Source organism: Podarcis gaigeae (genome assembly GCF_964106915.1).
Source record: "Podarcis gaigeae genome assembly, chromosome: 13".
Taxonomy (NCBI): Eukaryota; Metazoa; Chordata; class Lepidosauria; order Squamata; family Lacertidae; genus Podarcis; species Podarcis gaigeae.
In genome coordinates, this window is record NC_139689.1 from 55,697,630 (window position 1) to 55,725,457 (window position 27,828).

General features: G+C 48.9%; 2 protein-coding genes across 21 annotated transcripts in view; one reads left to right on the forward strand and one right to left on the reverse strand.

Moving 5' to 3' along the window:
- FOXN4 (forkhead box N4) overlaps positions 1–3,937 on the forward strand; it is a 44,173-nt gene extending 40,236 nt beyond the window's left edge. For all 3 annotated transcript variants that reach the window (XM_083710137.1, XM_083710138.1, XM_083710139.1), the window contains 3 exons: positions 141–348; positions 781–1,146; positions 1,549–3,937. In XM_083710137.1, the coding sequence (XP_083566263.1) occupies positions 141–348; positions 781–1,146; positions 1,549–1,805 (831 nt within the window). In that variant the 3' untranslated portion in view covers positions 1,806–3,937. The remainder of the gene's footprint in view (positions 1–140; positions 349–780; positions 1,147–1,548) is intronic.
- A 942-nt stretch (positions 3,938–4,879) lies between these two features.
- ACACB (acetyl-CoA carboxylase beta) overlaps positions 4,880–27,828 on the reverse strand; it is a 69,184-nt gene continuing 46,235 nt past the window's right edge. For 7 of the 18 annotated variants that reach the window (XM_083710066.1, XM_083710064.1, XM_083710065.1 and 4 more), the window contains 22 exons: positions 27,704–27,760; positions 27,460–27,501; positions 27,154–27,369; positions 26,770–26,925; positions 25,890–26,093; positions 24,650–24,805; positions 23,977–24,099; positions 22,686–22,955; positions 21,596–21,693; positions 21,205–21,325; positions 20,079–20,189; positions 19,244–19,387; positions 18,278–18,398; positions 16,857–16,953; positions 16,442–16,538; positions 15,905–16,040; positions 10,709–10,886; positions 9,839–9,951; positions 9,037–9,191; positions 7,327–7,497; positions 6,716–6,852; positions 4,880–6,321 (listed from right to left, as the gene is read on the reverse strand). In XM_083710066.1, the coding sequence (XP_083566192.1) occupies positions 6,195–6,321; positions 6,716–6,852; positions 7,327–7,497; positions 9,037–9,191; positions 9,839–9,951; positions 10,709–10,886; positions 15,905–16,040; positions 16,442–16,538; positions 16,857–16,953; positions 18,278–18,398; positions 19,244–19,387; positions 20,079–20,189; positions 21,205–21,325; positions 21,596–21,693; positions 22,686–22,955; positions 23,977–24,099; positions 24,650–24,805; positions 25,890–26,093; positions 26,770–26,925; positions 27,154–27,369; positions 27,460–27,501; positions 27,704–27,760 (3,030 nt within the window). In that variant the 3' untranslated portion in view covers positions 4,880–6,194. Of the gene's footprint in view, positions 6,322–6,715; positions 6,853–7,326; positions 7,498–9,036; positions 9,192–9,838; positions 9,952–10,708; positions 10,887–15,904; positions 16,041–16,441; positions 16,539–16,856; positions 16,954–18,277; positions 18,447–19,243; positions 19,388–20,078; positions 20,190–21,204; positions 21,326–21,595; positions 21,694–22,685; positions 22,956–23,976; positions 24,100–24,649; positions 24,806–25,889; positions 26,094–26,741; positions 26,926–27,153; positions 27,370–27,459; positions 27,502–27,703; positions 27,761–27,828 lie in introns of those variants that run through there. The other 11 variants (XR_014557637.1, XR_014557639.1, XR_014557642.1 and 8 more) reach the window with 5 other exon arrangements.

Here is a 27,828-nt window from a genome sequence, read left to right on the forward strand (position 1 = left end):
TTTGGGTCCCATAGCAATGATGTTGCCTCATGGAAGTGCTCGCTGGTGCTTTGCCTTTGAAGGGCACTATCCCACCCCTGGACACAGGGCTTTTTTTCTTCTTAAATGACCTGAGGAAGTGGCCTTGCTCCCTTTTGCAGACAGCGCCTGATGGGTGGAAGAACTCCGTCCGGCACAACCTGTCCCTCAACAAATGCTTTGAGAAGGTGGAGAATAAGATGAGCGGCACGTCCCGCAAAGGCTGCCTGTGGGCCCTCAACCCCGCCAAGATAGACAAGATGGAAGAGGAGATGCAGAAGTGGAAGAGGAAAGACCTGGCAGCCATTCTCCGGAGCATGGCCAACCCAGGTGAGCAGCAGGCTGGCACCTGGCTAGGAGGCTCCTGGGGGCCCTGCCTGCCAATAGTTCTCTGGCAGGGAGAAACGGCAAAATCACCGGATGTGGCTGCCGCACCCCTGCAGGGGAGGATATGCGCGGAGGGTGATGCCCACGGGCATGGAGGCTGCTCCCTCCACACAGACAGCAGCTCGTTTAGCTGGTCTCTTAATTTTTTTAAAGCTTATGTTTGCTTTTCCTCCCAGGCACTTGAGGCCATGCACAGGACTCCCAATTTTATGCTATGCTGGTATTTATTGATATGCCGCCTTTCAGTGCTTTAAGTGTATTGCGTGAATGTGGCCTTAGTGCTGTGAAAGGATATAATTTCTATATTTTCTTGAGCTGTGGGCCCCTTCTGAGGGACTTTACTCCCCACGCATCAATGGCAATCTCCCCTTGCAGAGGAGCTGGACAAGCTCATCACAGACCGACCCGAGAGCTGCAGGCGGGTGAGCAAGCAGTCTGAGGGAGACGGTTCCACGCGGAGCCACATGGCGGCAGCCGCAGGGCGCATCTCACAGTTGCAGCCCCAGCCGGTCATGACACTCGCCCTGCAGTCCCTCCCGCTGCACCACCAGATCCAGACGCAAGCGTGCATGACCCCAGATTCGCCTGCTCCTGCGCAGACCCCTCCCTTGCACCCGCTGCACGGTCTTAGCCAGAGTCCCCTTCCTCAGCATCCGATGAGCCGTGCCCCAGATTTCCTCAGTGTGATGAATGCAGAGGTGGATGCCCTTGATCCAAGCATCATGGACTTTGCACTACAAGGTAAGGGGAAGAGTTGGGGGGTGGAGATGACTGCTGGATGGCAGGGATTCTCCAGCTGTGATTCCTGCCTTGCAGAGGGTTGGACTAGGTGAGCCTTGGGGTCCTTTCCAACTCTATCATTCTTGAATGTGGGATTTGAGCTCAGCTGTGGAGGGGTTGATAGCGGTCCAAGTGGGGATCTAGGTGGGTCCTCATGAGGCTTGAGATGGCGATCGTTCATGGGCTTCCTTAGGACAGCTGGCTGGTTTCATCATGGAGGGAGATCGGCCTCTTCTCACTAGAGCCAATGTGATTGTGGAGAACTGGTGCGTTTTGCGATCCTCCTCTCTTGCACCTTCCACCTTCTCAAAGCTGAACTGTCACCAATGTTCACTGCTCTGTTGTTGTCCCTATTATGAAAAGGTAACATCTGGGAAGAGATGAAAGACGAGAGCTTCAACTTGGAGAGCCTGGGTGCTTTCAGCAACTCTTCTCTGGCCCTCTCTGACTGCGACCTGGCCCCCGCTGGCCTCACCCCTGCCTCCAGCAACAACACTGACCACCCCTCCTTTTCAGACTTGCAAGTGACAGGCCTCTACACAACATACACAACGCTGGACCCCATCTCTGCCACTCAGTACATCAGCGCCCAAGGAAACAAGCCTATCGCCCTTCTCTGAAAGAGCCATTCCCGTCCCTTGAGCCTGACTGAGAAACAGAGAAGCCCAGTTCCTTCTGGGGGTGCTTTGAGCCTGCAAAATTATCTACATTGGGGAGGAGAACATGCCTTGCTGCTCCTTCAAGCATCCCAAGCAAGAGATTTTGGTGAGATGCATAGTCTTGAAGACACTAACTGATGTGAAGGGATTCTGGTATGCTCCAAGGCAAGCTGCAAAATTTCAGCAAAGCCCCCCCCCACCCCAACCCGCTGATGCTTGGGCTGTTCTGAAGCCCATTAGGGTTGCTCTGTCATTTGTGACAGTCCAAGCCACAACTGGCTGAACTTTCTATCACTAGTTGCAACTGTGTCCCCCCAGCTCCACTCTGGGGCCTGCTGGTGGTTCCTCCCCAGACCTTCTTCCCCAGTTCTCAGAGGCTTCACTTCCATTAGTGATCCCCCTGCCTCTTGACCAGCCTCTCTTCTCTTCAAGCGAAAGGGGGTGAATCTCCCCTCCCCTCTGTCCATCTCAAGCCACACCATCCAGCTACTCTCCCTCCCTGCAGGCTCCTATTTCTCGCTTTGGACCCTTCCTTTGGCTCTCCCTTCCCTTCCCTCCAGCATCCTCCCTCTGCCCAGTCTTCAGCCATCCCTTCTGGGAAGCCCCTGAGCAGCTGCCAGATGGTCTCAGTCTAGTCCAGGCCATGGGCAGCAGAGTCTTCCGAGGTGCCAGGAAGGCTCTGCCTCTCGAGGGAGGAGGATGGCTCGTGTTCCCTGGTAGAGAAAGTCTCAGCTCAGCCCTCACCAAAATCTGTGCCCTCCAGCCTCGGCCCCACCTGCACATCTGTGTGAGCCAGGATGGATGGGACCCGTGGCCAAAAACAGCTGGGGAGCGTCGGCTTGGCAAAGGCTGTACTAAATAAGGAACTTTACACTGGATAAAACATTACTTTAGGCTTTTAAAACAAAGGAGAAATAATTTAGGATTTATATTCTAGACTTGTGTATAGTATTTCCTAATTATTGTACTAGGCAGTATTACTGTTGTAAATTTTATTTATAATTTATTTTTATGAAAACAAAAAGGAATTGTGTATTCAGCATCAATTTTTTTTTTAAATGTTGTAGTGACAGGAAAACAAAACACAAACCTTAAATTATTCAGAAGCACAGCAAAATACTGCAAAACTTTTATGTCAGGTTCTTTCCCTTTTTTTACTTTAAAAGAAGTACTTTGGATACTTAAGAGATAAAATGGCACATGTGCCAAACCCAATACTGTTTTTTATGTTTAACCGATAGGGCTTTTCTACAGCTGAAAAAGGACTGTGGCTCTTTTTTTGCAATTCATTCCTATAGAACCTTTCTTTGAAGTGCACCCCACCCTCTACAGTGGGGCGTACTGCTCCCAGGTGAGTGTTTCCAGGGCTGCAGCATTAGGTCACAAGGTAAATAAATGAATAGGTCCACCAACAGGAGGAAAAACTGGAAACCGGTTTTAAAATTTGAAAACTTACAATTTAACGCTTAGTCTGCTGATGCCAGTATAACCTTGATGTAATATTTATATTTTTAATAATGTTTTACTAAACACTGGTTGGATAGAATTTTTATAAAGTCTTTTTCAGATCTGGAACAAAATATTTGCTCTTCTTTATAGACTGTGGAAATATTGAATGGGAAAGTTCCTTTCTCTTGGGCTTGTTTACACAACCACAAGTCTGAGAACGTTGATCAAGGCCGGTGTCAGGGTAGCAACCCTGCAGAAAGAGATGGCCAGGAGAGTTGAGCCCCATCATACGGCTGGGCTGCCATTGGAACTCTCTTTCGCCAGAAGTAATGCAAATCTGCTATTGTTTACAGCACGGGGGGGGGGGGGGGCAATATTTTTGGTTCAGCAGGCCAGACGCTTATCTCTCCCCACCCCCAGGGGCCAACTGTGACAGGCAGGTGAGACCACACATGTCAATTTTCTGGCGTCATAATGACATCAGGTGACTGCAAAGCAACCCTGAGCAGAACTGAACTCCCTTGTCATCAGCTGATGAGCAGACAGCTCAGTCCTCCTCTCTGCAGGAGTCAGAGCAGGATTTGACCCCCTGCTCAGTCTTACTGTGTTGAAATCACATGCCAGTAAAGAATTGAACCCTACCCCTGTCCATCAGCTGATGAAAAGCTGGGTGTAGTTTTGGAAGAATCAATTGCCCGTGGGCTGGAGGTTCCTCACACTGTTTTGCATAGCGAGTCTGTTGTTTTCAGGGCAGCAGAAGTGATGTTCTGGACTGGGTTGGTTTTTCAGCTTGGGATAACTCAAACATATGGATATTTTTACTCAGATGTAAATCCTCACCAAGTCCAGAATCATATAAAACAAAAGCAGGAGTTGCTATTAATTCTCGGGTTCCTGGGTGTCTTTTTGGTCAAGCCTTCATATAACGCAGCAGACCCAGGGCTCGCCCACATGTCCACTTGTCCCAGTGCTTCCCCCAGGGAAACCTGCTCTTTAGTGTTGAATGGGAGCAAACGTCTACCTGCGGAAAACCCAACAAACCCAACAAACGTTTGCTCCCATTCAGCAGTATGGGAGCAAACGGTGGTAGACTCTTTCTAAACAGTGGTTGGGGGGCCATCTGCCGGGGTGCTTTAGCTGTTACTCCTGCACTGCAGGGGGCTGGACTAGAGACCCTTGGGATCCTGCCCAACTCTGTGATTCTATGGTTCTATGAAAACCAGAAAAGTGACCACTAACAGAATTTTTATTGTTTAAGGAAACCTCCCTTGGAAAATGTAGTCAGTTCTGCTTACATGACATGACTTGCCACCCAATAATTTACTTCTGTTGGCCTTAAGATTTTTTTAAAAAAATTCACAATAAAGAATGATTAATGCTAGAGGCAGTAATGGAAGAGACGTATGTCCAAAAATAAATCAAGATTGCAATTCAGAACAAGAGCAATGGAGAGGAAATAGCTTTATGGCCAAGAACAAATCTAGTTGGAAATGCTCAGAGAATTAAAAAGACCTGTTTTGTGAGTCTCTGACATGGTAACAGACAAAATGCATGTGGCATCTGTAAATAAAATCCAGAGAGGATCATTTCTGGTAAACATAGCTATTTTTATTAGACGCTTGAACAGTAGAGGACCCCCCCCCCAATGACAATGTGCACATAAATTAACATATTTGCTAGGAGAAAGAGCAACTTTTTTGAACTTGGTGCTTCCTTCCTTGAAGGAAAAAACCAGAACTCTCTTTTTCTTTTAAAAAAAACTCCCACCTGTCACTGAACTCAACACAACATGTTCCTCAACACCCACCTGGGCTTGAATAGCCCATGACAGCCTGGTTTGGACACTGGAACGTTAGTGCGACTGTCAGACTATGCAACACTCAACAGTGGATAGGATTAGCAACATAAACTTCCCTTCGGTTGCCACCTTTGCCCTTTACACACTTATATAAGTTTTCTTGGGGGGGGGGGACTTACAATGCTCAACATTATGCAGATTACAATACATTCCACCTGCCAGGTGCTTACACCTTTGAAATGCACTGTGAACTCCCAGGTTGCAGCCTATTCCAACAACCTACCCAATGCCTCCAACGGCCATGGCGTCCGCTTAATCCCATTAGGCCAACCTTTGATGGAACCACTAGGTTGGCGATGGAGGCACAGCCTTAGGCACCGCCAGGAAATGGGCAAATGTTTCCAACCGAAGGTGGAGATGCTGCTTTGCTTTTGAGGTGGGCAGACCTTGGCAGAATTGCCTTGCGCTCGAGGGATGCAGTTGGGAAGCATGAGGGAGGGAGATGGAATAATCCCTTTCATTAGGAAAATTGACAAAACTTCCTACATCAGGCAAATGGGGCTAAAAACGTCATCTGCAACTAAGAAGCAGCAACATTTTTTGTAGGAATTTCTGCAATGTGTTCTGTGGTGCAGCTTGGCTGCAGTGCAGTCTGTGTGACACAACATTTTGCCAAGCCTTGGAGACGGGTTTGGAAGTGGTTACTGGCATTGTTCCCCAATGCACAATTCTATCACACTTTTATTTAAAAAAAGTCACTGAAAACTGGTACTGTTATTTTATAAAGACAATACATTTTGATGTGAAAACACCTGGCGAGACTTGTCTTGGACACCAGTAGCTGGGTAACATACACTTGCAGATGACCTTTGGTTGATAGCCAGCCCAACAGCTGGGATAATTTTGTCCTCAGGTGCACGACAGACAGCTGTCCTCCAAAGGCCCGTTCCACTGCACCTGCCATGTGGCTGTGCTCTAGGAACTGCTGGTTGAGCCCTGCGCTGAAGATGCATTCTGTGCTGCGCCACTTGGCCACGAGGCTGTCAGGTCTGAAGGAGGCCGATGGTGGGCGTGTGCCTGTTCCTGCTGCAGCTATGCCCTAGTCATGAGGAGGAAGGGTTGTCCATTGTTGCCAGGAGGTGAGAGATCTGGGCCCTCTGAGCACGAGTGATGTGTTGGGTCATGTGAATGATGCAGTCCATGGCAACTTCGGGGTTTGCTTGAACTAAGCTGCAAAGGGGGGTGTTATGAGGGAGAAGGAAGGGGGTCATTTAAGAATGCAGACTGCTGAATCAGGCCCATGGGAGGCCACCCAGCCCAGCATCCTGCTCTCACAGCGGCTGGCCAGATGCCCATTAAGGAAAACCCACAAGCGGGACCCAAGCACAAGAGTACTCCCCCCTCCCCTCGTGGCTTCTAGCCACTGGCATTCAGAAGCCCCATGCTGCACTTTCAACTTGCAATGGCGATTGCAATGTGAATCAGGCACCAAGCACTGGACGGTCATCCCTCCAGATCCCTGCTATGCAACTCTTTCCAACCCAGAAATAGCCAGATGCAGCCCCTGCAGGAAACAAGCTGAGCTTCCTCAAGCGGCCCCCCTACTGCCTCGCTTTACACTCACTTTCGGATGTGCTTGAGGGCATAATCCCTCTTCAGGTACTTGATGTTCTCCTGGATGGCAGACTTGGCCCCGTCTTCCTCTTGCAGGTGCTTCTCAAGCCATTCCACCACCACTTGGTTGTTGTCCCAGAGGTAGCCCTAGAGGAGGAGGAATGGAAACTCAGTCTGGCTTTGAAGAGAGGACAGAGTGGGGTATGGGTCCTTCACGCAGTTTGCACCCCTCACCCTCACTCCCAACCAAGCAGGCCTTGAAGGTTTTTGAAAATCACACAAAAGCTTGCCAAACCCATTTAACCAGAGGTGAGAATGGGATGAAATGCACAGGCTTTAAGCCCCCTTCTCTCTGTAAACTTGCCTTCCACTCTGAAAACGCCACCATTTTATCCATGCTTTGTATTATTATTAAGGCGTCTTATATCTACAGGCAGATTGCACACAGGGGTTTGGCTGCAAGGGCTCCATGTAGACATACAAACGGTGTATGTCCAAACCCTTGGAGGCGCTGCACGGCCAGCAGCTGAGGTGGAAAGAGGGAGAACCCCCTGCACCCCCAGAGTACACTGGCTTGGGCTGGAGGATACCCCATCCTTGCAAGAGAGCCAAGCCAAGCACCTTCACAGCACCCTCCGTTTCCAGGAACCATCGTCGCAGCATGGACTGGATGTGGCTGTTGCTTAACTCGCTGTGAGCCTCTAGGATCTCTGCCTTCACGACTTCCTCCAGCAGGAGGCGCCGCAAACGCCAGTAGAAGAACGCCCGGGCATTTTTCCACTGGAGAATGTCCTAAAAGGGAGCAAATAAGGTCGCTGCTAGTTAGTTTTTTAATGGGAATATTAATAAATTATTGCACTGGCCGGAGGAAGCTTATCAGGACATTCACATTATGCAGTGTTGTAGACATACTTAACCCCCCTTAGGCAGCCTGAATGATGCTCTCTGTCAACTCTGCTGTGACAAGACAGGAGGTCTTAGCAAGTCTGGGGCCAACCATGAGAGTGGGAGGCAAACACATCTGGGGGGCAGCAGGTTGGGCAAGTATGGCTGAGAAGCTGAGCAGGTTCATGAGCCCACAAGCGTATGGTTATATTTTCATTCCACGCTTTCTCCAAGATACTCTGCCCAGCAGACAAAGACCCTTCCCTGCATTTTATCTTCATGAGAACCCTGTGAGAGAGGTTAGCGTGAGATGGAGCACAAGGGAGATGCAGCAAGCATTAGTAATAATAATAATAATAATAATAATAATTTATTATTTATACCCCGCCCATCTGCCTGAGTTTCCCCAGCCACTCTGGGCAGCTCCCAATCAGTGTTAAAAACAGTACAGCGTTACATATTAAAAACTTCCCTGAACAAGGCTGCCTTAAGATATCTTCTGAATGTCAGGTAATTCTTTATCTCTTTGACATCTAATGGGAGGGCGTTCCACAGGGCGAGCGCCACTACCAAGAAGGCCCTCTGTCTGGTTCCCTGTAGCCTCACTTCTCGCAATGAGGGAACCGCCAGAAGGCCCTCGGCGCTGGATCTCAGTGTCCGGGCTGAACGATGGGGGTGGAGACGCTCCTTCAGGTATACAGGACCGAGGCCGTTTAGGGCTTTAAAGGTCAGCACTAACACTTTGAATCGTGCTCGGAAAAGTACTGGGAGCCAATGCAGATCTCTCAGAACCGGTGTTATGTGGTCCCGGCGGCCACTCCCAGTCACCAGTCTAGCTGCCGCATTCTGGATTAATTGCAGTTTCCGGGTCACCTTCAGAGGTAGCCCCACGTAGAGCGTGTTGCAGTAGTCCAAGCGTGAGATAATTAGAGCATGCACCACTCTGGCGAGACAGTCCGCGGGGAGGTAGGGTCTTAGCCTGCGTACCAGGTGGAGCTGGTAAACAGCTGCCCTGGACACAGAGTTAACCTGCGCCTCCATGGACAGCTGTGAGTCCAAAATGACTCCCAGGCTGCGCACCTGGTCCTTCAGGGGCACAGTTACCCCATTCAGGACCAGGGAATCCTCCACACCAGCCCGCCTCCTGTCCCCCCAAAACAGTACTTCTGTCTTGTCAGGATTCAACCTCAATCTGTTAGCCGCCATCCAACCTTCAACCGCCTCCAGGCACTCACACAGGACCTTCACCGCCTTCAGTGGTTCTGATTTAAAGGAGAGGTAGAGCTGTTCCATTAGAGTGGAACAAGGATTCCAGCCCTTGTTTTTCCAACTTGAATGAAATGAAAAACAGTTCCTACACCTTCTCAGGCATGAGGGATGATCAGACTCCAGAGGCTGGAAGAACAGAGAATTTGGGAGCGAGAAGAAAAAAACCCATGGCTTAACTGTAACGACCCCTTTCTCCTGCATCCTCCCTGGCGTGTCGTGGAGGTCAGCAAACTGCACTGCCACCTGGTGGAAGATGGGGAGGAGGTAATCCTCGCGGGCCTTCAGCTGCTTCTCCAGCTCCTTGTGCTCCTCTGCAGAGAGCCTCAGGGAACCTGTTAATCCCAGAATACAAGAAGTCTTTGTAGGAGAAGACAAAATCCGTAGACATCAGAAAAAGCAGCTGATCTGTGGCAGGGAGGAAAATGCCAGGGAGGAAGAAGTCTGTGCAGGGAAGGACTATAGAGTTCAGTGGTCAGGGCATCTGCCTTGCAAGCAGAAGGTCCCAGGCACCATCTCCCCTGGGGTGTCCAGAGGAGTCTTGGAAAGGACTCCCTGCCTGAAACCCCAAAGAATTGGTGTGGATAATGCTGAGCTCGAGAGACCGCTAGTCGAACTCTGCAGAAAGCAGCTTCCTCTCTTCTGACTTCCAGGTTCACCAGAGGAGCCTTTGCCAACCCGGTGCCCTCCAGATGTTTGGGACGGCATCTTCCTTCAAGCCCAGCCAGCAGGGCCATGGTTCTGTCATCCTGCAGCTGTGCTGGATGGGGCCGATGGAGGGCGCCAGGGTGGCGCAGTCTGCTCTAGCAAAACATGCCAAAAAGAGCACATCAAGAATATTTGCTCTCCCCCACCTCCCCACCCTGGATCAAATACGGCCTTTGAAAATGGGTAGAAACCTTATTCCAAGGCCAAGCTTTAAAGGGAAGGGGGGGGGTAGGGAGGCAGGAAGCAGCCCCACAGCCCTTCTCTCTTTTCTTACCCAGCTGCTCAGCAATCCTGGCACAGGTGGCATCAATCCTTCTCATGGTCTTCTGCAGCTCCTTCCTCCGGAATTTGATTTCCACGGTGCCTTCAGCTTCTAAGATGCCGCCCCTGGAAAGCAAAGCCATCTTGCAGAAACAGAGACCAGAGGCTTACAGGAGCTGCCCAAATGAGGGCTCTTGCACTCTTTCCAGCCAGACATCCTTGCGGCTTTTAAGTACACGCTGGTGGAGATGTTCAGCCAGGCTCCATGGACAGAATCACTTTGGATCAGAGACTGGGCCCTTGGGGGGTGGGCTCCAGATGTTAAGAACATAAGAACCCAAGAAGAGTCTGCTGGTTCAGGCCAAAGGCAGCTCATCCAGTCCAGCATGCTGTTCTCACAGGGGCCAACCATAAGCCCAATACGGAAAACCCGCAAGCAGGATCTGAGCACAAGAGCAACCCTCCCCTCTTGCAGTTTCCAGCAACTGGCATTCAGAAGCATGGCTGCATCACACAGCGCATAATTAGACTATGGAACTCCCTGCCACAGGAGGCAGTGATGGCCACCAACTTGGATGGCTTTAAAAGAGGGCTGGACAAATTCACAGAGGAGAGGACTGTCAGTGGCTACTTGCCACAATGGCTATTATTTGCCTCCATGGCTGGAAGAAGCTTCTGAATGCCAGTTTCTTGAAGCCGTCCTGGGGGAGAGGGCTCTTTCACTCGGGTGCTGCTGGCCAGTTTCTCTTTGGGGCCTCTGGTTGGCCCCTGCGAGAACAGGATGCTGGCCTGGATGGGCCCTTGGCCTGACCCAGCAGCAGGGCTCTTCTGATGTTCTGACGACAAGACTGTCTAACGGAAGAGCGCCTCCCTCAGCACCCACCTGCTCTCTTTGTCTGCATACAGCTCCATGTGAAGAGGATTGATAGTTGGATCAATCACCACCCAGGAGCCCCCGCGGAGCTCGGCATGGGGGGGGATGTAGACGAGGGCTGGCTGCTTGAATTGCCGAAGGCTGTCCACAATATACGCCCCGAACTTCAGCACCTGGTCATACATGTCTGCAAGGAGGGCAGGAGTCAAGGCCAGCTCCAGGGCCGAGGGAGCAAGTAACATCACTGGGTGATTTTTTAAAATTAAACTTATTCGCCACTCTTTTAAGCAAAGTAACTTGAAACGATCGACAACAATAATTAAAGAACATTTACATTAAAACCAGCATAAAACGGGACTTCCGGGTTGGCGCCTTTGGTAATGGCGGAATTCCTCTGATCGGGAGGAATTTGCCTCGTGGAAATTCAGGTCTGGCCGCCACGGCGAAGGAGAAGACCCACTAAAAATCACAGGCGGGTGAAGCCTGTGAACGTGGGATTCGGCTGGCACCCTTTGTGCCTCCCCTACTCGCGGGGAAACCCGGTTTCGGGGATCCGGAGCAACGTGGGGTGAGCGGCGCGGTGCTTCGAATTGACTGCTTTTTCCACGGAGCGAAGCCGCATAGCTGTTGCCAGAGAGCGCTGACTTTTTCCTGTGGACAATTTGATCTTAAAGCAACTACCCGTGAGTAGAGCGGAGAATTGGATTTTTAAAAGGCGAAAGATTTATACGATCTGAGGTGAAACCAGAGTATGAGAATTGGATTTTTAAATGTCTTAATTTGGTGTCGAACGGGGGAGGTCCAAAACAGGAAGTCCACCTTCCCCTTCTGTAAATAGACTGAAGCAATGAGGATGCAAGCTGAAGTCGCGGAAAGCCCATTGTAAAGGACTAAATTTCCATCGGTAAAAAATACTAAACCCCCCTTGGTGCCAGGAGAAGAGGGGGGAAAGTTTTGGACTGAATATACCTGCAGGAGAGAGCGAACGGAATTAAAATACCACCGCTCCGATCCTGGAAACGGGCTGCCAGCAGGACTGACGTGCTTTAGAATGCTCATTGACCGTGATTAGAACGTTTACTGACAGCTAGTTAAATAAGAGTAACCTGATCTCATTTTTTGACAGAATTACAAGCCTGGTAGATGAAGGGAACGCAGTGGATGTAGCCTACCTTGATTTCAGCAAGGCATTTGACAAGGTGCCCCATTATATTCTTGTAAAGAAGCTGGTAAAATGCAGTCTTGACTATGCTACCACTCAGTGGATTTGTAACTGGCTGACTGACCGAACCCAAAGGGTGCTCATCAATGGTTCCTCTTCATCCTGGAGAAGAGTGACTAGTGGGGTGCCACAGGGTTCTCTCTTGGGCCCGGTCTTATTCAACATCTTTATCAACGACTTGGATGATGGACTCAAGGGCATCCTGATCAAATTTGCAGATGACACCAAACTGGGAGGGGTGGCTAACACCCCAGAGGACAGGATCACACTTCAAAATGACCTTGACAGATTAGAGAACTGGGCCAAAACAAACAAGATGAATTTTAACAGGGAGAAATGTAAAGTATTGCACTTGGGCAAAAACAATGAGAGGCACAAATACAAGATGGGTGACACCTGGCTTGAGAGCAGTACATGTGAAAAGCATCTAGGAGTCTTGGTTGACCACAAACTTGACATTAGCCAACAGTGTGACACGGCAGCTAAAAAAGCCAATGCAATTCTGGGCTGCATCAATAGGAGTATAGCATCTAGATCAAGGGAAGTAATAGTGCCACTGTATTCTGCTCTGGTCAGACCTCACCTGGAGTACTGTGTCCAGTTCTGGGCACCACAGTTCAAGAAGGACACTGACAAACTGGAACGTGTCCAGAGGAGGGCAACCAAAATGGTCAAAGGCCTGGAAATGATGCCTTATGAGGAACGGCTAAGGGAGCTGGGCATGTTTAGCCTGGAGAAGAGGAGGTTCAGGGGTGATATGATAGCCATGTTCAAATATATAAAAGGATGTCACATAGAGGAGGGAGAAAGGTTGTTTTCTGCTGCCCCAGAGAAGCGGACATGGAGCAATGGATCCAAACTACAAGAAAGAAGATTCCACCTAAACATTAGGAAGAACTTCCTGACAGTAAGAGCTGTTTGACAGTGGAATTACCTGCCAAGGAGTGTGGTGGAGTCTCCTTCTTTGGAGGTCTTTAACCAGAGGCTTGACAACCATATGTCAGAAGTGCTCTGATGGTTTCCTGCTTGGCCGGGGGTTGGACTCAATGGCCCTTGTGGTCTCTTCCAACTCTATGATTTTATGATTCTATAAATATGAAGAAGACTTGCAGAAGGGACTTGGAAAAGAGTTAAGAGCCTCGGACAGAGACTTCCGGGTTAGCTAATGGCGGACTTCCTCCGAGCTCCGGAGGGAATCGGCTCCGTAGGATTTGGGTCTAGCCGCTGCGGCGATGCGGGGAGCCTCAAAAATCACAGGCGGTGAGCCTGTGAACCTGGTGACTCGGCGGGCACCATTTGCGCCCCCCCCGACCTGCAAAGGAGCCTTTTTAAATTCTTCGGAACGGGGGACGGGGTGAGCGGCACGGTCCTGAGAGTTCGACTGCTTCTCCTACGGAGTGAAGCCGCATGCCATGGTCGGAGAGCGCTGACTTCTTCTTGTGAACAATTGGACTCTAAAGCAATAACCCGTGAGTACTACGGAAATTGGATTTGTAAAGGAAATTTTTTTTGAATTAGGCACGATCGGGGAAGGCGCAAACAGGAAGTCTGTCTCCCCGTCTTATAAATAATCTAAAGCAAGGACCAGCTAACTAAGGTCGAGAGAATTTTTTCCTTTTTATTGGGTAAAAGACATTAATTTCACGACTTGGCAGTATAAGTAATCTTACTGGAGGATAAGAGTTATTTTTGGGAGCTGAAGTGCCACCCCCCCCCCGGACCCGGGAGTGATCCGTGAGAGAGCCTGTTGAAGAGATACTAAAGAGTTTGACAGCTGTCAAATTAGCTGTCAAAACGGGAAAACAGAACTTTGCTTCTGCTGCTTCTGCTGGTTATATCTGTTACAATTCTGTTATAATTTGTCGAAAACAAGGAAGAATTGATACAAACTAACTTGATTTTTGGATCTGAACTGGAAGGAATACTAAGTAACCAAAAGCCCTCTAGAAGGGGTTTTGGGACATTACAGGAATGGCTGAAGGAGGGGAAATTCAAGCTAAACTGGACAGAGTTTTTCTTCTCTTGGGAAAGTTACAAGGCCAAATTGATGTTTTGGCTACTAATGTTGTAACTCTGGACTCAACAGTAAACAAATTCATTGAATTTGATAAGGACTTGACTCAGGACGTTCATGCAGCTGGACAAGAGGAGAAACTTGAGAGCTTTGAGAGTGTGGAGAAAGAGATATATGTTGTTTCTGAGGGAAAGGAAGGAGGAGACGTAATGCCGCAGATGACAAAGGAGAGCCAGAGGCCTGACATGATGGCTACAAAGGAAAATAAGAACTTGATGACGAAAATCTGGTTTGAATTGGAGATTGAAGAATGGAGAGATTTCATTAAGTGGAGATTTGAAGACCCAAGGATTACAAAACTGATTAAGGTGGAAATCCGAGCTTTGGGGACATTTGGAATTGAAAGGAGCAAGAAACAAGATTTGGGCTCCACTTTTAAGTATGGACATCTGGCTGGAAGAAACTTGGACCATATAGGGCCAGAGCTTCTCCGAGATTTGGCGCTTAATACTAAGGACTATAAAAAAAACCGGCAGAGAGGAATTGAAAGAGAATTAAGAGCCTCGGACGTGAGATCTCCAGGCTGATAGTAGACCAAGACTGATGGACATTTGTTGAGGATTGAAACCGGGAAAGGGGAAGGGTGGGGTTTGGGAATCCAAAGGGTGTATAATTATAATATGTTCTTTCTTTTTTATTTTCATCATGTTATTAGCATGAAAAATTGGGGAATTCGTGGAAGGGAATTTGGGTCAACTTTAGAAAAAAGCTTTAAGATTGAGAATTGAGAATTGATGCTTATAAGGTAAAATTGGTTTTCTAAAATGAATTAAATATAAAAAGGTTAAAAATTGGGGATAAGAACTTGTTGAATTAACAAATTTGAATTGGAATATAAGAAGGGTACGTGTGGGGAAGTCAGGGAAATATGTTATAGAAAAATAAGGATTATAAATTGTATGTGTTTTTAATTTTCTTTTTTTGTCTTTTTTGTGTTTTCTTTTTTCTTTTTTGACTTTTTAATGTATTAAAGTGGAAAATTTCAATAATATTTTTTTTTTAAAAAAGAGCCTCAGACAGAAGATTACCAGGTGGATGGACTATATGGAATTGGCGGAAACGACTGGCAGAATTCGAGACCAGGGAGAAGAAACGGTGGAAGAAGATTGGAAAAAGTTTAAAGACTATTTATAGAAATATTGTAAAATTAATGAGTGTTAGAAAAATGTTGGAATGAAGCTATATGGCTTTAGTAGAAATGTTAGAAAGAATTAAGTACAAATAGATTATTGGAGTATTAAAGGGAAAATAAGGTTAAAATATGTTAAGACAATTATATGACAGAAAATAGAGGAAGATGGAAAGGAATTGCTGAAACATTTAATAGAAGTGGAATACAAAAAGGGAGGTGTGAGGAGGTCGTTGAAACAAAGGAATGCAAGATACGATATTGAAATGGTATAATGTGTGTTTTAAATTGTTTTTGTTCTGTTTTGTTTAGTTTATTGTGTTAATGTTGTGTTGTGTATTGTTTATATATTGTATTGCATTGTTTTTTCTCTATTTTTTCTCTTCTTTTTTCTTTCCTTTTTTCTTTTTTGTAAGGTTTAAAAGTAATAAATATTATTTTTTAAAAAAAATAAAACCAGCATAAAACAAGGCAGAGAAATCTAAAACACGTGGCTATTTTAAAAGGCAGGATTACAAGATCTCACCCACTGAACAAGGCCATGGGTGATTAACAGCCAAAGGCTTGGCAGAAAAGAAATGTTTCTGCCTGGTGCCTAAAGGTATATAATGAAGGTGCCAAGGAAGCCTCCCTGGGAAGAGCATTTCACAAGCGGGGGGACACCACTGAAAAGGCCCCATTCTCAGGTTGCTGCCTTCCTGTCCTCCTATGGAGGTGGCACATGAAGAAGGGCCTCAGGTGACCATGGTCAGCTCATACAAGGAGAGGTGCGTAAGTTACCTTTCATCCCACCAGAGAATCCTCTCCAGTTGGCAAAAATCAAAAGTGGTAGGCGTTCACGGTCAAAGTCTCTGATAGCCTGGGCTGTTTTAAAGGCTGAATCCGGAAACCAAACCTGTCCAGCTTGCTGGATTATCTAGGAAGGAGGGAACAGAAGAGGTTGTGTGTGTGTGGGGGGGGACTCTTCAAAACCAAAAACTTAGTAAAAAGGAAAGCAGGTAAAAATTTCAGATCCTGGTGACAGCAGCCAGCAGGTTGAGGGGCCAGGGGCTAATGGGGGGTTACCAAAAGTTTGTTGTTGTTGTTTTGCCATTCTCAAACGAACATTCGGGCCAAAGCTCCCCCCCCCCAACACAGTGCCCATGTTTCAAGGGATGTGTCACAGCAGAAGAGGAGCCATGTGGTCTGCTGACTTTTTACACAAGGAATGTAGAGGTCACCAAAACAACAAGGCAGCTTGAGAAGAACAATACAGGTTCATGGAAAAGATAAAATCAGCAATGGTACAGGAATTGAAATGACTCTAGCGCTCCCAACCTTCGCTTCTGATTCCGGGTTTGCTGGATCAGCTGGCACCGCCAACTCCACTGTTCGGGTCTCCACTGCGATCACACCCACCGGGATCCCTCCCAGCCTGCAAAGAATCCGAAGGAGGGAAAAGAGCTTCATGTGGACTCCATGTAAAACAAATGAAAAACTATTTAAAGACTCCAAGAGCATTTCAATGATCATAAGGACTAGGAATCCTATTTATGCAAAAGGCAGAAAGCAGAGATTTTCATTCTGACGAATTCTGCACCAGGCATTAAATGGCCTGGGTGCCGTGACAAAGGCAGGAGTGTAGCCCACCCCAGTAACTGATCAGGCAGCCATTGGGGGGGCACCTTTAATAATGTGGCAGCCCCACCCTCTCCCCAACTGCCTCTAGTAAGAGGGAAGATTCAGCCAATACCTGGCTCTGCCAACCACCACCGTCTGGGCCCAGGGCTGCATTATCTCCATGAAAGAGCCGTGGTCAAAGAAGCCGCTTTGCCAGGATCCCTTCACAGCTGCACAATAAAGGAACGGGGGACACTGAGAAAAGTCTGACTGTGACCTTCCAAAGCCACAACCTCTTCATATATGCTGCTGGGGAAATGTTGTAGCAGCAGGGAACGAGGGAGAAGACCCCGGTAAATGCAGTCCCAGACACAAAGAGCCTCGACTGCCACAGTCAGCTGCAGTTAGTGCAGCAGAATGCTGCAGCCTGATAGCTGACAGGCTCATCCACTTACAACACCTTATGCTCCGAGATCTGCACCAGCCATTGATTCACTGCCAGGTGTTACTATTACTACTATTAGTACATAGAGCCCTTAACAACTTGGGACCAGTGTAACCTGTGAGGAGAAGGCAGGCAACAGGTGTCTGGCAGATTGCTTATGCAGCTTGCCTCCATTTTCAGCTTTTTTTTTCCTTTTTAAAAAACTTTCACAGTGGAGTTTATGATCTTTTGCTTTCCCTTGCATTTTTACTCCACATATTTGATCCACATCTTATAATTATGCAATTCACAACGCTTTTGGTTTTATACTGTATTTTGGGCTGTCAGATCCTGAGAGCCCAGGGCCCAATCCTGAGACCTTGGGGCAGCCTCTGGTGATATCATTGGGGGCTGGAGCCCAGTGGTGCCCTTAGGCATGACACATTAAGCATTAACCATAGTCGCCAAGAGCATGTTGTCCAAATAAAAAACATGAAGTCTACAAATACGTCACTGGATGGAAATTCCTCCCCACACAGAGTGTTCATGCAGCTTTTTGCTTGTCCTGCCGTTTCCCCCTGGGAAGAACTTCAGTCTTTACAGCTGAAACAGAGCAAATATCCGTGGGGTTTTCCATGGACTGACATTTGCTCTGACTCAGTTGCGAAGGGAAGGTTTGCCTGGGGTAAGCAGCAGGTCAAATGGAAAACCGCTCAGACCTGTTTTTTTTAGGCAGGGGACAAGCAGAACCATTGATGAGCCTTGAGCCTTGGAGATGGAGGTTAATTGGGAGAGGGGAAGGGGACAGATCTTCCAGAGAGTCTATGCAATAACCTGCAACCAGCTCCTGCCAGGCTGAAGCTTGTAAGCTTCAAGCATAGCCTATTATTATTAGTAATGACAACAACAACAATGGCAACCTCCCTCTGTCACTTGGAGAGGGCCACACAAACCTAGAGACTTCAGGTCAGCCCTGGAAGTCTGCCTAGATGATACTGACCAGGAGGAAATGTCAATGAAGAAAATTCCAGGTCAGAAACCAATTCCCCTGCTATTACATTGCAACCCCTCCCCTTTCAGTTCCAAAAGCATTGCAGAATTCTTGCAGCTGGGTTAGTGCCTGTACTTACTGGGATGAGGTCTCCCTGCCAGCATCCACCGGGGATCATAAGGGGCTTTGGAAGGGACAAAGTCAATTTCTCTGTCAATGGGGTCACTTGTGGTGGTGATAGGCAAAGGGCTACGATTGTCCTACAAGAAAAAACTTCTCTTAAACGAGCTTTAAACAAAACGAGAGCCCTGAGAAGATGATCAAGAAAGGAAGAAATTAGGGCTGCTTAGCTCTGAGAATGTGAACAGCATCTTATAGAATCAAAGCCTCATTAAATTGTCTTTCTCCCTCAAAGGGGATGGGAAAGGGGGCCTTGGGGGGGGGCAGGCCCTCCGTGCGCACGGAGAGGGTGGTCAGCAATATCCCATGGCCCCAGTGAATGCCCTTCCTGGAATCATAGGGTTGCATCCTCAACCCGTCAATCTGCCCTCCGGTTTATGAGAGAAGCAGGACAGAGAATTCTAAGATGGTGGCCATCAACTACAGTCCATTCGACTTCCAAACGTTTGGAAATCAAACCTGCAGCCAACCGGAACCCGCCAAACCCACCTCAGACATTTGGGTTCCAAAGAATGTTCGCAAACCAGAATCCTCATTTCCGGGTTTGTGGCATTCAGGAGCCGAAATGTTTGACTCACAAGGTGTTTGATTTCTGAGGTATGACTGTACTGGATTTTTATTTATTTATTGGTAATTCCCTTTAAAAAAAAATTAAAATCATTATTTTTTTATTTTACGTCTGCTGCCCAGTTAAGATAGGGGGAAACTTTTTCAGTCAATTAAGATACTTTATTCTAAGAATTTATTTATGGATAGGTTTTGTTTTCACTAGGAAGAAAACAAGAACATGACAATAAATAAATAAATAAAACAAACATTGCACCCCTGGTGTTTATCACCCCTATTAGGATAAATGATAATTATGAGGCGGGATGACTAGAGAGGAATTGTGAGGATTGTCAAAGCTCTGTTGCCCTCAACCTACCTTTGGCATAAATGTAAGCCACTGCAGAATAGTGTAGACGCCTTCAAAATCGTCTGGAACTGTTACGTGGGAAACGCCATTATTGTGCATGATCTGCACCCCTCCAAGCTGGTTGTTTGAAGTGTACACTTCACGGCCCAAGACCTGGTCCAAAAACACAACCCCAATCCAAGAAGAACATAAGAAGAACCCTACCGGATCAGGCCAATGGCGACCCCTTGGCCCCAGCCTCCTGCTCTCCCAGGGGCCAGCCAGATACCTGTGGGAAGCCAGCAAGCAGGACCTGAGCCCAGCGGCTGTCCCTCCCCACCTGCCCCACTGACCAGCAACCGCCTTCCTCCAGGGGAAGCAGCAGGACAACAGGGGGTGTGGAGAAGCCCCGTGTGTCATGAGAGGGAGAGAAGGACTTTTCTCTCTTCACTTTCCCCAGGCCAGGCATATTTCTGTAAACTTCCATTGTGTCGCCTCTCACTCGCCATCTCTCTAAACTAAAAGGTCCCAAATGCTGCCACACGTGTAGGACTGTGATGCAAATCACTTAGGGAGATGCAGTCACTTTCTTTTTACATCCCCAAAATATTTCATGGGCAGAGAGAGAAATTGTTCCGTCCTTTCCCACACCGCAGCTGCATGCAGCTGAGATGGTCTGGGAGTGGGTGGCTCCTTGGCCGAGAGGCAGACATGGCAAAATGAGAGCCATCCAGCTGAGAAGATGAAGAGAGCTCCAGGGAGCTCTTTAGTGCTGCATGAGAACAAGCAAAAGGAAATGGAGTGCCAAGAAGGATCTGCGCAATGGAACATGGAGGAAACTTAGGGAACGCCGCCTGCTCACTACCTTATTCAGAGCTCCAGCTCCGGTCAGAATGATGTGGGAATTTTCCACCTGGATCACCCGCTGGCCCAGCCTCACCAGGTAAGCCCCAATTCCGATGGCACGGCAGGTCACCTGCAGGAGACAGAAAGAGCCCAGGGCTGCTTTGAGTCCCAGTCTGGGGGAAAGCAGGATATACATACCTACATACCGTATTTTTCGCTCTATAACACGCACCTGACCATAACACGCACATCGTTTTTAGAGGAGGAAAACAAGGGAAAAAACATTCTGAATGAAACAGTGGATGTATCATTTTTGTGCTTCATGCTGTGGCCACAGACATGTGATCTGATGGTGAATTTGGGGTGACCCAATGCAAAAATCCTGAGAATTCCTGTGGATCCATGCTTTTTAACCACATTTTTGCACCATTGCAGCCCCAGGCAACAGTGGGTGCGTGATTTTGAGGGGGCAGGCTGTAGCCATGGACATGCTATGTGATCTGATGGTGAATTTGGGGTGACCCAATGCAAAGATCCTGAGGATCCATGCTTTGTAACCACATTTTAAGTGGGGAACGAAGGAAAAACAAAGAAGTGACATTAGAGGGGTGTGCAGAGAAGCAGCTGGCTAAGAATGCAGGAGAGGGATTTAATGGGAGGGGGGAAAGAAAGGCAAAAGTTTCCCCCCACCCAAGCCAGCCATCTCTCTCTCTCTCTCTCTCTCTCTCTCTCTCTCTCTCTCTCCCCTCCCTCTCCCTCCTCCCTCTCTCTCTCCCTCCCCCTCCGCCCTCTCTCTCTCCCTTCCCCCCTCTCTCTCCCTCTCCCCCAGCAGCACCGGAGCTTGCCTGGAGGGGAGGGGCTTTCCCTGCTCTTTGTTCCGTTTCAGCAAACACAGCAACGAAACAGAGGAGGGTGGGCAGTAAGACCCTGAGGCAGAATGCAGGAAAGCAGCCGCTTTCTCTTTCGCTTCTCCGTGCAGCGCCGCGATTTGATTTTTGCATGATTTTTCGGCTCCAGGGACCACACATTCGCTCTATAACACGCACAGACATTTCCCCTTCCTTTTTAGAAGAAAAAATCTGCGTGTTATAGAAGGAAAAATACGGTACATACATACATACATACATACATACATACATACATACCATGCTGATGGTGACAATTTCATCATAGGCAAGAGAAGACTCTCCAGCGATGGTGCCTGACGCTCTTAAGTTCTCCACGCCAAAGCCTTCTTCTTTGCCAATGATATCGGTGATGATGTACCTGTAGGAGGCCAAGGCGGCTGAAAGATGGAGCCAGGCAGGGCAGGACACCAAGAGTTCCTCCTCCCAGGAACGAGGGAAGCTGCCTGACAGCCAGGCAAAGCACTGGTCCATCTAGCCTGGCACTTGGCTGCCTTTCCATGACTAGTAGAGGCTCTCTGGGATTGTAGACACGGTTGTTGTTTCCCCCAACTCACCTGGAAATACCCTGGGGGGTTGAACACGGGACTTTCTGCAGGCAAGCCAAGACAGGGGGACACCACTGACTCACCTCGATTCGCCGGCTTCCTCCACGTGCTCACAGTGAACAGAGTTTGTGGAGCTGATCCTGGTGTACTCCTGCGGGGTCAGGTACAGATACTTGAAGCCCTTTGGAAAAAGATGGTGGAGCAACATCAGTTGGGGAAACTGGGGGCACTTCGAAATCAGTGCGACAGATGAGCCGGAGCACAAACCAGGTGAAAAATGAGGCCACTGCCCTAGATGCCCTTACAGAAAGCAAAGCACCAGTTGAGAGCAGATAACTATTTGCCCCGTAATGCTTTGGAAGACCTGTCTGAAAACTTGCAAGGGGGGGGGGGTAGCTTTTGAAATGGACTGAAGTGCCAAGAAGTTCTTGCACCCCACTCCACTTCAGCACAACCTTAGACTTGAAACTGGCAGGGTTTTTATTTGAAATCATGAGATTTTAAATTATGTATTAGGAAGGAAATTTATTATGGCATAAGCTTTTTGGGGTTTTTTTTTGCAGACTCGAACCCACAGTGTCAGCTGAACATCCACTGAAGTGGATGCCATGATAAATCTGTTAGGCTTTAAGGTGCCTTTCTTGCAAGAGACTAACATGGTTGCCCCTCTGGAAGTCTCATGGATTAAGGACATGATCCTGGGGAGGCTGTTGCAGTGCCTGAGGCAGAGCATATTGAGGCTCAAAGCGATCAATGGCCTTCTCCTCTTCCTCCTCCTCCTCTTCTTCCTCTTCCTCCTCCTCCATGCATTTGTCCAACCTCCTTTAAAGTCATCCAGGTGGGTGGCCCTCATTACCTCCTATGCAAAAGAACTCCATCCTTTATCTATGTGCTGCATTAAAAAGGACTGGCTTCCTGTGGGTCCACTTCCACTTCCAATGGCTGCTTTCTGCAAGGTGGAGATGGGATTGCAGCCCAGAGGAGAGGCCGCTGTCCCTTGAGGAGGAGACCCTCACACAGGGCTCTGCACACACTCAGGGAAGCTCCAGGAGACAAGTGGATCTCATTGAGAACTGTACCTATCCGCACCCCCCCCCACAAAATGTCTCGGGATTCTACCCTAGTGAAACTCTCTTTTTGGGGGGAGGGGGGATCTGCCAGGAAGCCACATACCTTGTATGGCTCTGCAGGGTCCACCCAGCCCACCTGGAACTTGTGCTTGATCTCATCAGCAAACCCAATGCGGGCCCCACTGTTGGCTGCAATGTAGATCCTGGGGATGCCTTCGCTGCGTGCCAGCTCTGACGCGCGCAGGAAGAGGAGGTCTTCCTCCGGCCCAAACGACCCAATCTTGTAGGTGATGTCATTGCTAATGACCACAATGTCACGGCCTTGGGGGTACTCAGGGGTCTTCATCTTCATCTTGAAGGCCACCATCCCAATCTGGAAGGATATTGAGGAAGAAGGAGAGGTGAAGAAATTGCCATCTGTATGTTCTGGTGGTTTTGTCCACAAAGCTGACACTGATTGCTTTCAAAGAATAGCAAGTGTTATGGTTATGGTTTAGTGAACAGCAAAAGCCAATGAGGTCATTTGTCTGAGAGCATTATCCAGCTTCCCCATCTCTCCTCAGTGGGCCTCCTATATACAGCCCTTGAGGGTTTAGCAACAGCCCCACCTCAGCAGCCAAAATACTGGATCTAGAGAGCCAAGAGCCAGCTTCTTCGCCTGCACCTTTGCCACAAGAACATATTAAGCTGGAAAAGGCCAGAGCGGCCCACCCATCTAGTCCAGCCTCCTCTTCTCACAGGGGCCAACCAGACAGCCCAAAGGGAAACCCTGCCAGCAGGACCTGAGCACCAGAGCTCTCTTCCCTCCTGTGGCTTCCAGCAAGTGGGATTCAGAAGCACTGCTGCCTCTGACCCTGGAGGCAGATAGTAGCCCTTGTGGCTAGTAGGCCTTGATAGCCCCCTCCCCCAGGAATTTACCCAGGGCCATCACTGCCTCTGGTGGGAGTTTGTTCCATAGCTTCTCTCATGCTGCCTCTCACTCGCAATTTCTCTATACCTTTCCTCACATGGGAATTGCTCCAACTCCTTTATCATATTGGTTGTCCTTTTCTGAACCTTTTCTAACTCTACAATGTTCTCTTTGAGGGGAGGTGATCAGAACTGCACACAACATTCCAAATGCTCTTGCACCACCTATTGTTGTAGTGGTAACAGGGTGAGACTAGGGTTCAAATCCCCATTCAGGGTGACCTTGGGCCAGTCTCTGCCTCTCAACCCAACCTACCTCATAGGACCTTTGTGGGAATAAAATGAGGGAAAGAACCAGGTTTGTCACCTTGAGCTCCTTGGAGGAAAAGGTGGAATATAAAAGTAATCAATCAATCCAATGGCATTATGATGTTGGCAGTTTTCAGTTCCTTTCCTAGGGGGGATTTGCCTTTCCATGGCCCTACCTCATTTCCTCCAGGCAGCCTGTTCATCTGTACCAGCTGCCCCTGAGAATCCAGCACTAATTCTGTGTAGGTCAGGACATCTGCAGGGTCTGCTTCCGTGGAACCCCACAATTTGAACAGAGCCTAAAGAGGAACCAACATGAGAGTCGTTTTTGAAAACAAGGAGCCATGAGCAAAACAACAGAGTGCCACTCTTTCTTACTCCAGAAGATCCAGTGTGTCAAGGATTCCTGGCCCAGCTTCTGCAGTGGGGTGAGAATCCAGTGGCTTTCCAGCTTTGACTCGCCTTCCCAGCCAGAAGGACCAAGGAAGAAGGGAGAAGCCGCCTGGAAGCCTGGAGGCGACGGACTCCCCACTGCTGCTCTAAGGGCTGCAGTCAGACCAAAGCAGCGCTGCCTCCCCCCCCCCCCCCGCCATGTACTCCCGCAGTTGTGTCTCACTATCAGTTCTGGAGAAGCAGGGACTAGAGGGTTTTAAAAAATAAGTAATGTAAACCTCAAACACCTTTCTGACCAGAGCTAACTGTGGGATGGGGGCTGTGTGTGCAGCAGTGTGCACAATCCCTCTTCTGCTTTGTGAAGCCTCTGGGCTGAACTGGAGCCTGCTCTTCCCACTTACAAAGCATTTCCCTGATCCAACAGAAGGAGATGTGGGGGCCGCGTCCTCAGCTCACCTGCCGAAACATCTCAAGGAAGTCGTAGACGTAGGTGGTGCCAAGCGACTGGGCCTGAAAGCGCTTGGATTGAAGCAGGTCTTTGGTGACGTACGGAGTGTTGATGAGCATTCCGTGCAGAGGCCCTTGCTTGTCTCCATAGGAGTGGAACATGATCTAGTCCAGGAGGCAAAGCACAGCGTCAGGCTGCCTCCTCCTCACTCTTCCCCGCAGACTTCTACACTTGTGAAATCAAAGCTGTTCCAAACCTGGCAACAGAGTTTGTGAGGGGCAGGAACTTGGCCACATTCGCTCCATACATTTAAAGTGCTATGATGCCACTTGAAACACGCCTGGCTGTCAGGAGATCCCCCATTCTCTCCACGGAGCCACAATTTCCGAGTGCTCTGGGAAGAGGGATTGACTGTTAAACCACTCTGCAAATGGTAGTTCTTTGAGGGGAACAGGAGTCTCCTAATAACTCGCAGCACCCACAGTTCCCAGAATTCTTTGGGGGAAGCCAAGTCTGTTTAAAGGGGTATCATAGCACTTTAAAGGTCTGCTGCGGAGCTGGCCCTTGTGTTCTGATTTCTGAAATTCCCATTTTTAAACTAACCTACAACTCAAACAGGAAACAGCTGGAGGATAGAAAAGGGAGCACTGACCATGTACTTCCCTCCCCAAAGTTACTTTTCTTAACGAGGCAACATTTCCTTCAGGCAAAGAAAAGGCTGTGAAATGCCGAGAGGCACTTAGAGTAGGAGGAGACAGAAGACGGGCCGGCAAGGATAGCAAGAGAGCAGTGGCTCCTCTGTCCTCTCACATTCCGTTCCAACATTTGCAAGTGCAAATTCTTTGGGGGCTGCAGGAGACATCACCGAAGGCAGCCAGTGTCAATAAGGCCCAGTAGGAGCCCCTGTGGCCATTCAGGTGGTGCTGGGCAATGACTCCCGCTCTCCCTGACTATTGGTTGTTCAAGGCAGATGGGAGTTGAGTCCAACAACCTCTGGAGAGCCACCAATGTCCTCCCTCCCTGGCCTCCTCTGAAGAGCAGCAGTTCTCCAGGGGTTCAGTCAGGGGACTGAACCAGGAGCCCTTGGCATGCAAAGCAGCTGCTCTGCCACTCAGCTAACAGAGCGACGGAGGGAGATATCCCACTTTATACTATGTGGTCATGATTGGTGCAGAGAACAAAAATGCAAGAACAAAGGAGTAGCGTACACAAACATTCCACCATCTCCGGCACATGCAAGAAACCTACATTTCCCGTGCTAGGGTCGTTGACCTCCTTGTAGAGGCTGATATCCAGGTAGTAGCCCGACTCGTCTGTGAGAAAGAGGCGGATGGGGATGGCCTGGGCAGTTGGCGTCAGGCGGATGTTGATCTTCACTTCGGCTTGCAGGACCCGGAGTTTCCACAGACGGCTCCCGTAGCGCATCACCATGGAGCGCACCGATTCCTCAATCTGGGGGTGCCACCAACATAATCAGACTGATAATATTCTTTTAAGAATGTTAAGAATGCAGGGAGAGCCTGCTGGATCAGGCCCATGGCCCATCTGGTCGAGCATCCTGCTCTCACAGGGGCCAGCCAGATGCCCCAATGGGAAATCTGTAAGCAGGATCCGAGCCCAAGAGCAGCACTCTCCCCTCCTGCAGTTTCCAGCAACGGTCATTCAGAAGCACTGCAGATTAGAAAATACAGTGGAACTTCGGCTCCCAAATGCCTCCATTGTCGTACACTTCAATTCTTGAACACCGAAGACCCAGAAGTGAACGCTTCCGTTTTCGAACATTTTTCAGAACCCAAGCATACGATGCGGCTTCCGCTAAGTGCAAGAAGCTCTTGCAACCAATGGGAAGTCACGCCTCGGTTTTCAAACATTTTGGAAGCTGAATGAGCTTCCAGAATGGATTTTCCTCAAGAACCGAGGTACCACGGTACTTTAACTAATAACACACAAACACAAAGGTGTGTCGGAAGACTGCTGCTGCTGCTGCTGCTGGGCTTCCCGGAAGAGGCATCTGGTTGGCTACTGTGAGCAGCAGGGTGCTGGATGAGATAAGCCCCCTTTGGTCTGTCCCATCTGCAAGAGCCCTTCTTAGGTGTTTACCAGAAAGGGAAGCAAGCAAGGCTCAGACCTTGGAGGGGTCCATGACGACGGTGGGGACGAAGTTGAGGAAGATGTGGTTGCAGTCGGTGCGGACACTCGTGTTGCTGAAGGCCACTTCCAGCTCATCCATGGCCTCCAGGAGCAGCCGCTCACCCTCATTCTGCAAGTATTCAAACGAGGCTTCCTGTCCCAGAGAGAAGGCAGAGGAAGCGCCACATCAGAGAGAGAAAGGAAAGACCCTCAAAGCAGAAAAGAAGAGGCTTCACAGTGCTATAAGGAGCCGGGCAGGAGCCTGGTTAAAATGCCTGCTTTCGGGCTGAGCTGACCTCAGCAGACGCTTCGCTCCTGGCCCCCTTCCACTTCTTGCACACACACCCCCGACAGCTTCCCTTGGCTCAGCCCTGAGGCTTACCTTGGTGATCAGGTCTGAGTGTCTGACAATGGCACGGACAAAAAACCTGTAGTCTGTGACTTCAGCGCCTTCCTCCACCTTGGCAGCACCCAGGTAAAGGTGCATTTTGTGGTTGGCGCAAGGCACTGCTGTCAGGTCAAAGTTGCGCATGCGGTTCAGCTCCAGCTGGAAGGCCAATGCCGGCTCCAAGTGGCGGTAGATGCGGTCTTCGGCAAACTGCCAGGAAAGTGGGACAAGCACCTGTTGGTCTTGGCAGTGCACAAGCTAAGCTAACTTCCACGTACAAAACCACCTGGGCCAACTCACCTTATCTCGTGCCCGGAATGTGAAGAACTTGGGAAATTCCCTCTGCAACGGAAAGCAAAAGTCATAAACAAGGAGAAGGAGAAGCCCCTTCTCCCCACTACAGAGAACTGGGCTCCTTCGGGAAGAAAAGTGGGATACAAGAACAACCGATAACAACATTCCTTTAGTGCCTTGTCTTCTTTTTAAAGAAAATAACCCACCAATCCTAAAAACCCCAAAATGAAATTCCATCACTTTCACTGACCTGCTGTGTTATCAAAAATGTGATTCTTCGGAGCCCACATTCAACAAGGATGTTGTTCTGTATGGAGAACAGACCAAGAAGAGAACAGGGGCAAAGGTGTGAGTGAGCCTAGGAGAAACTTCCCA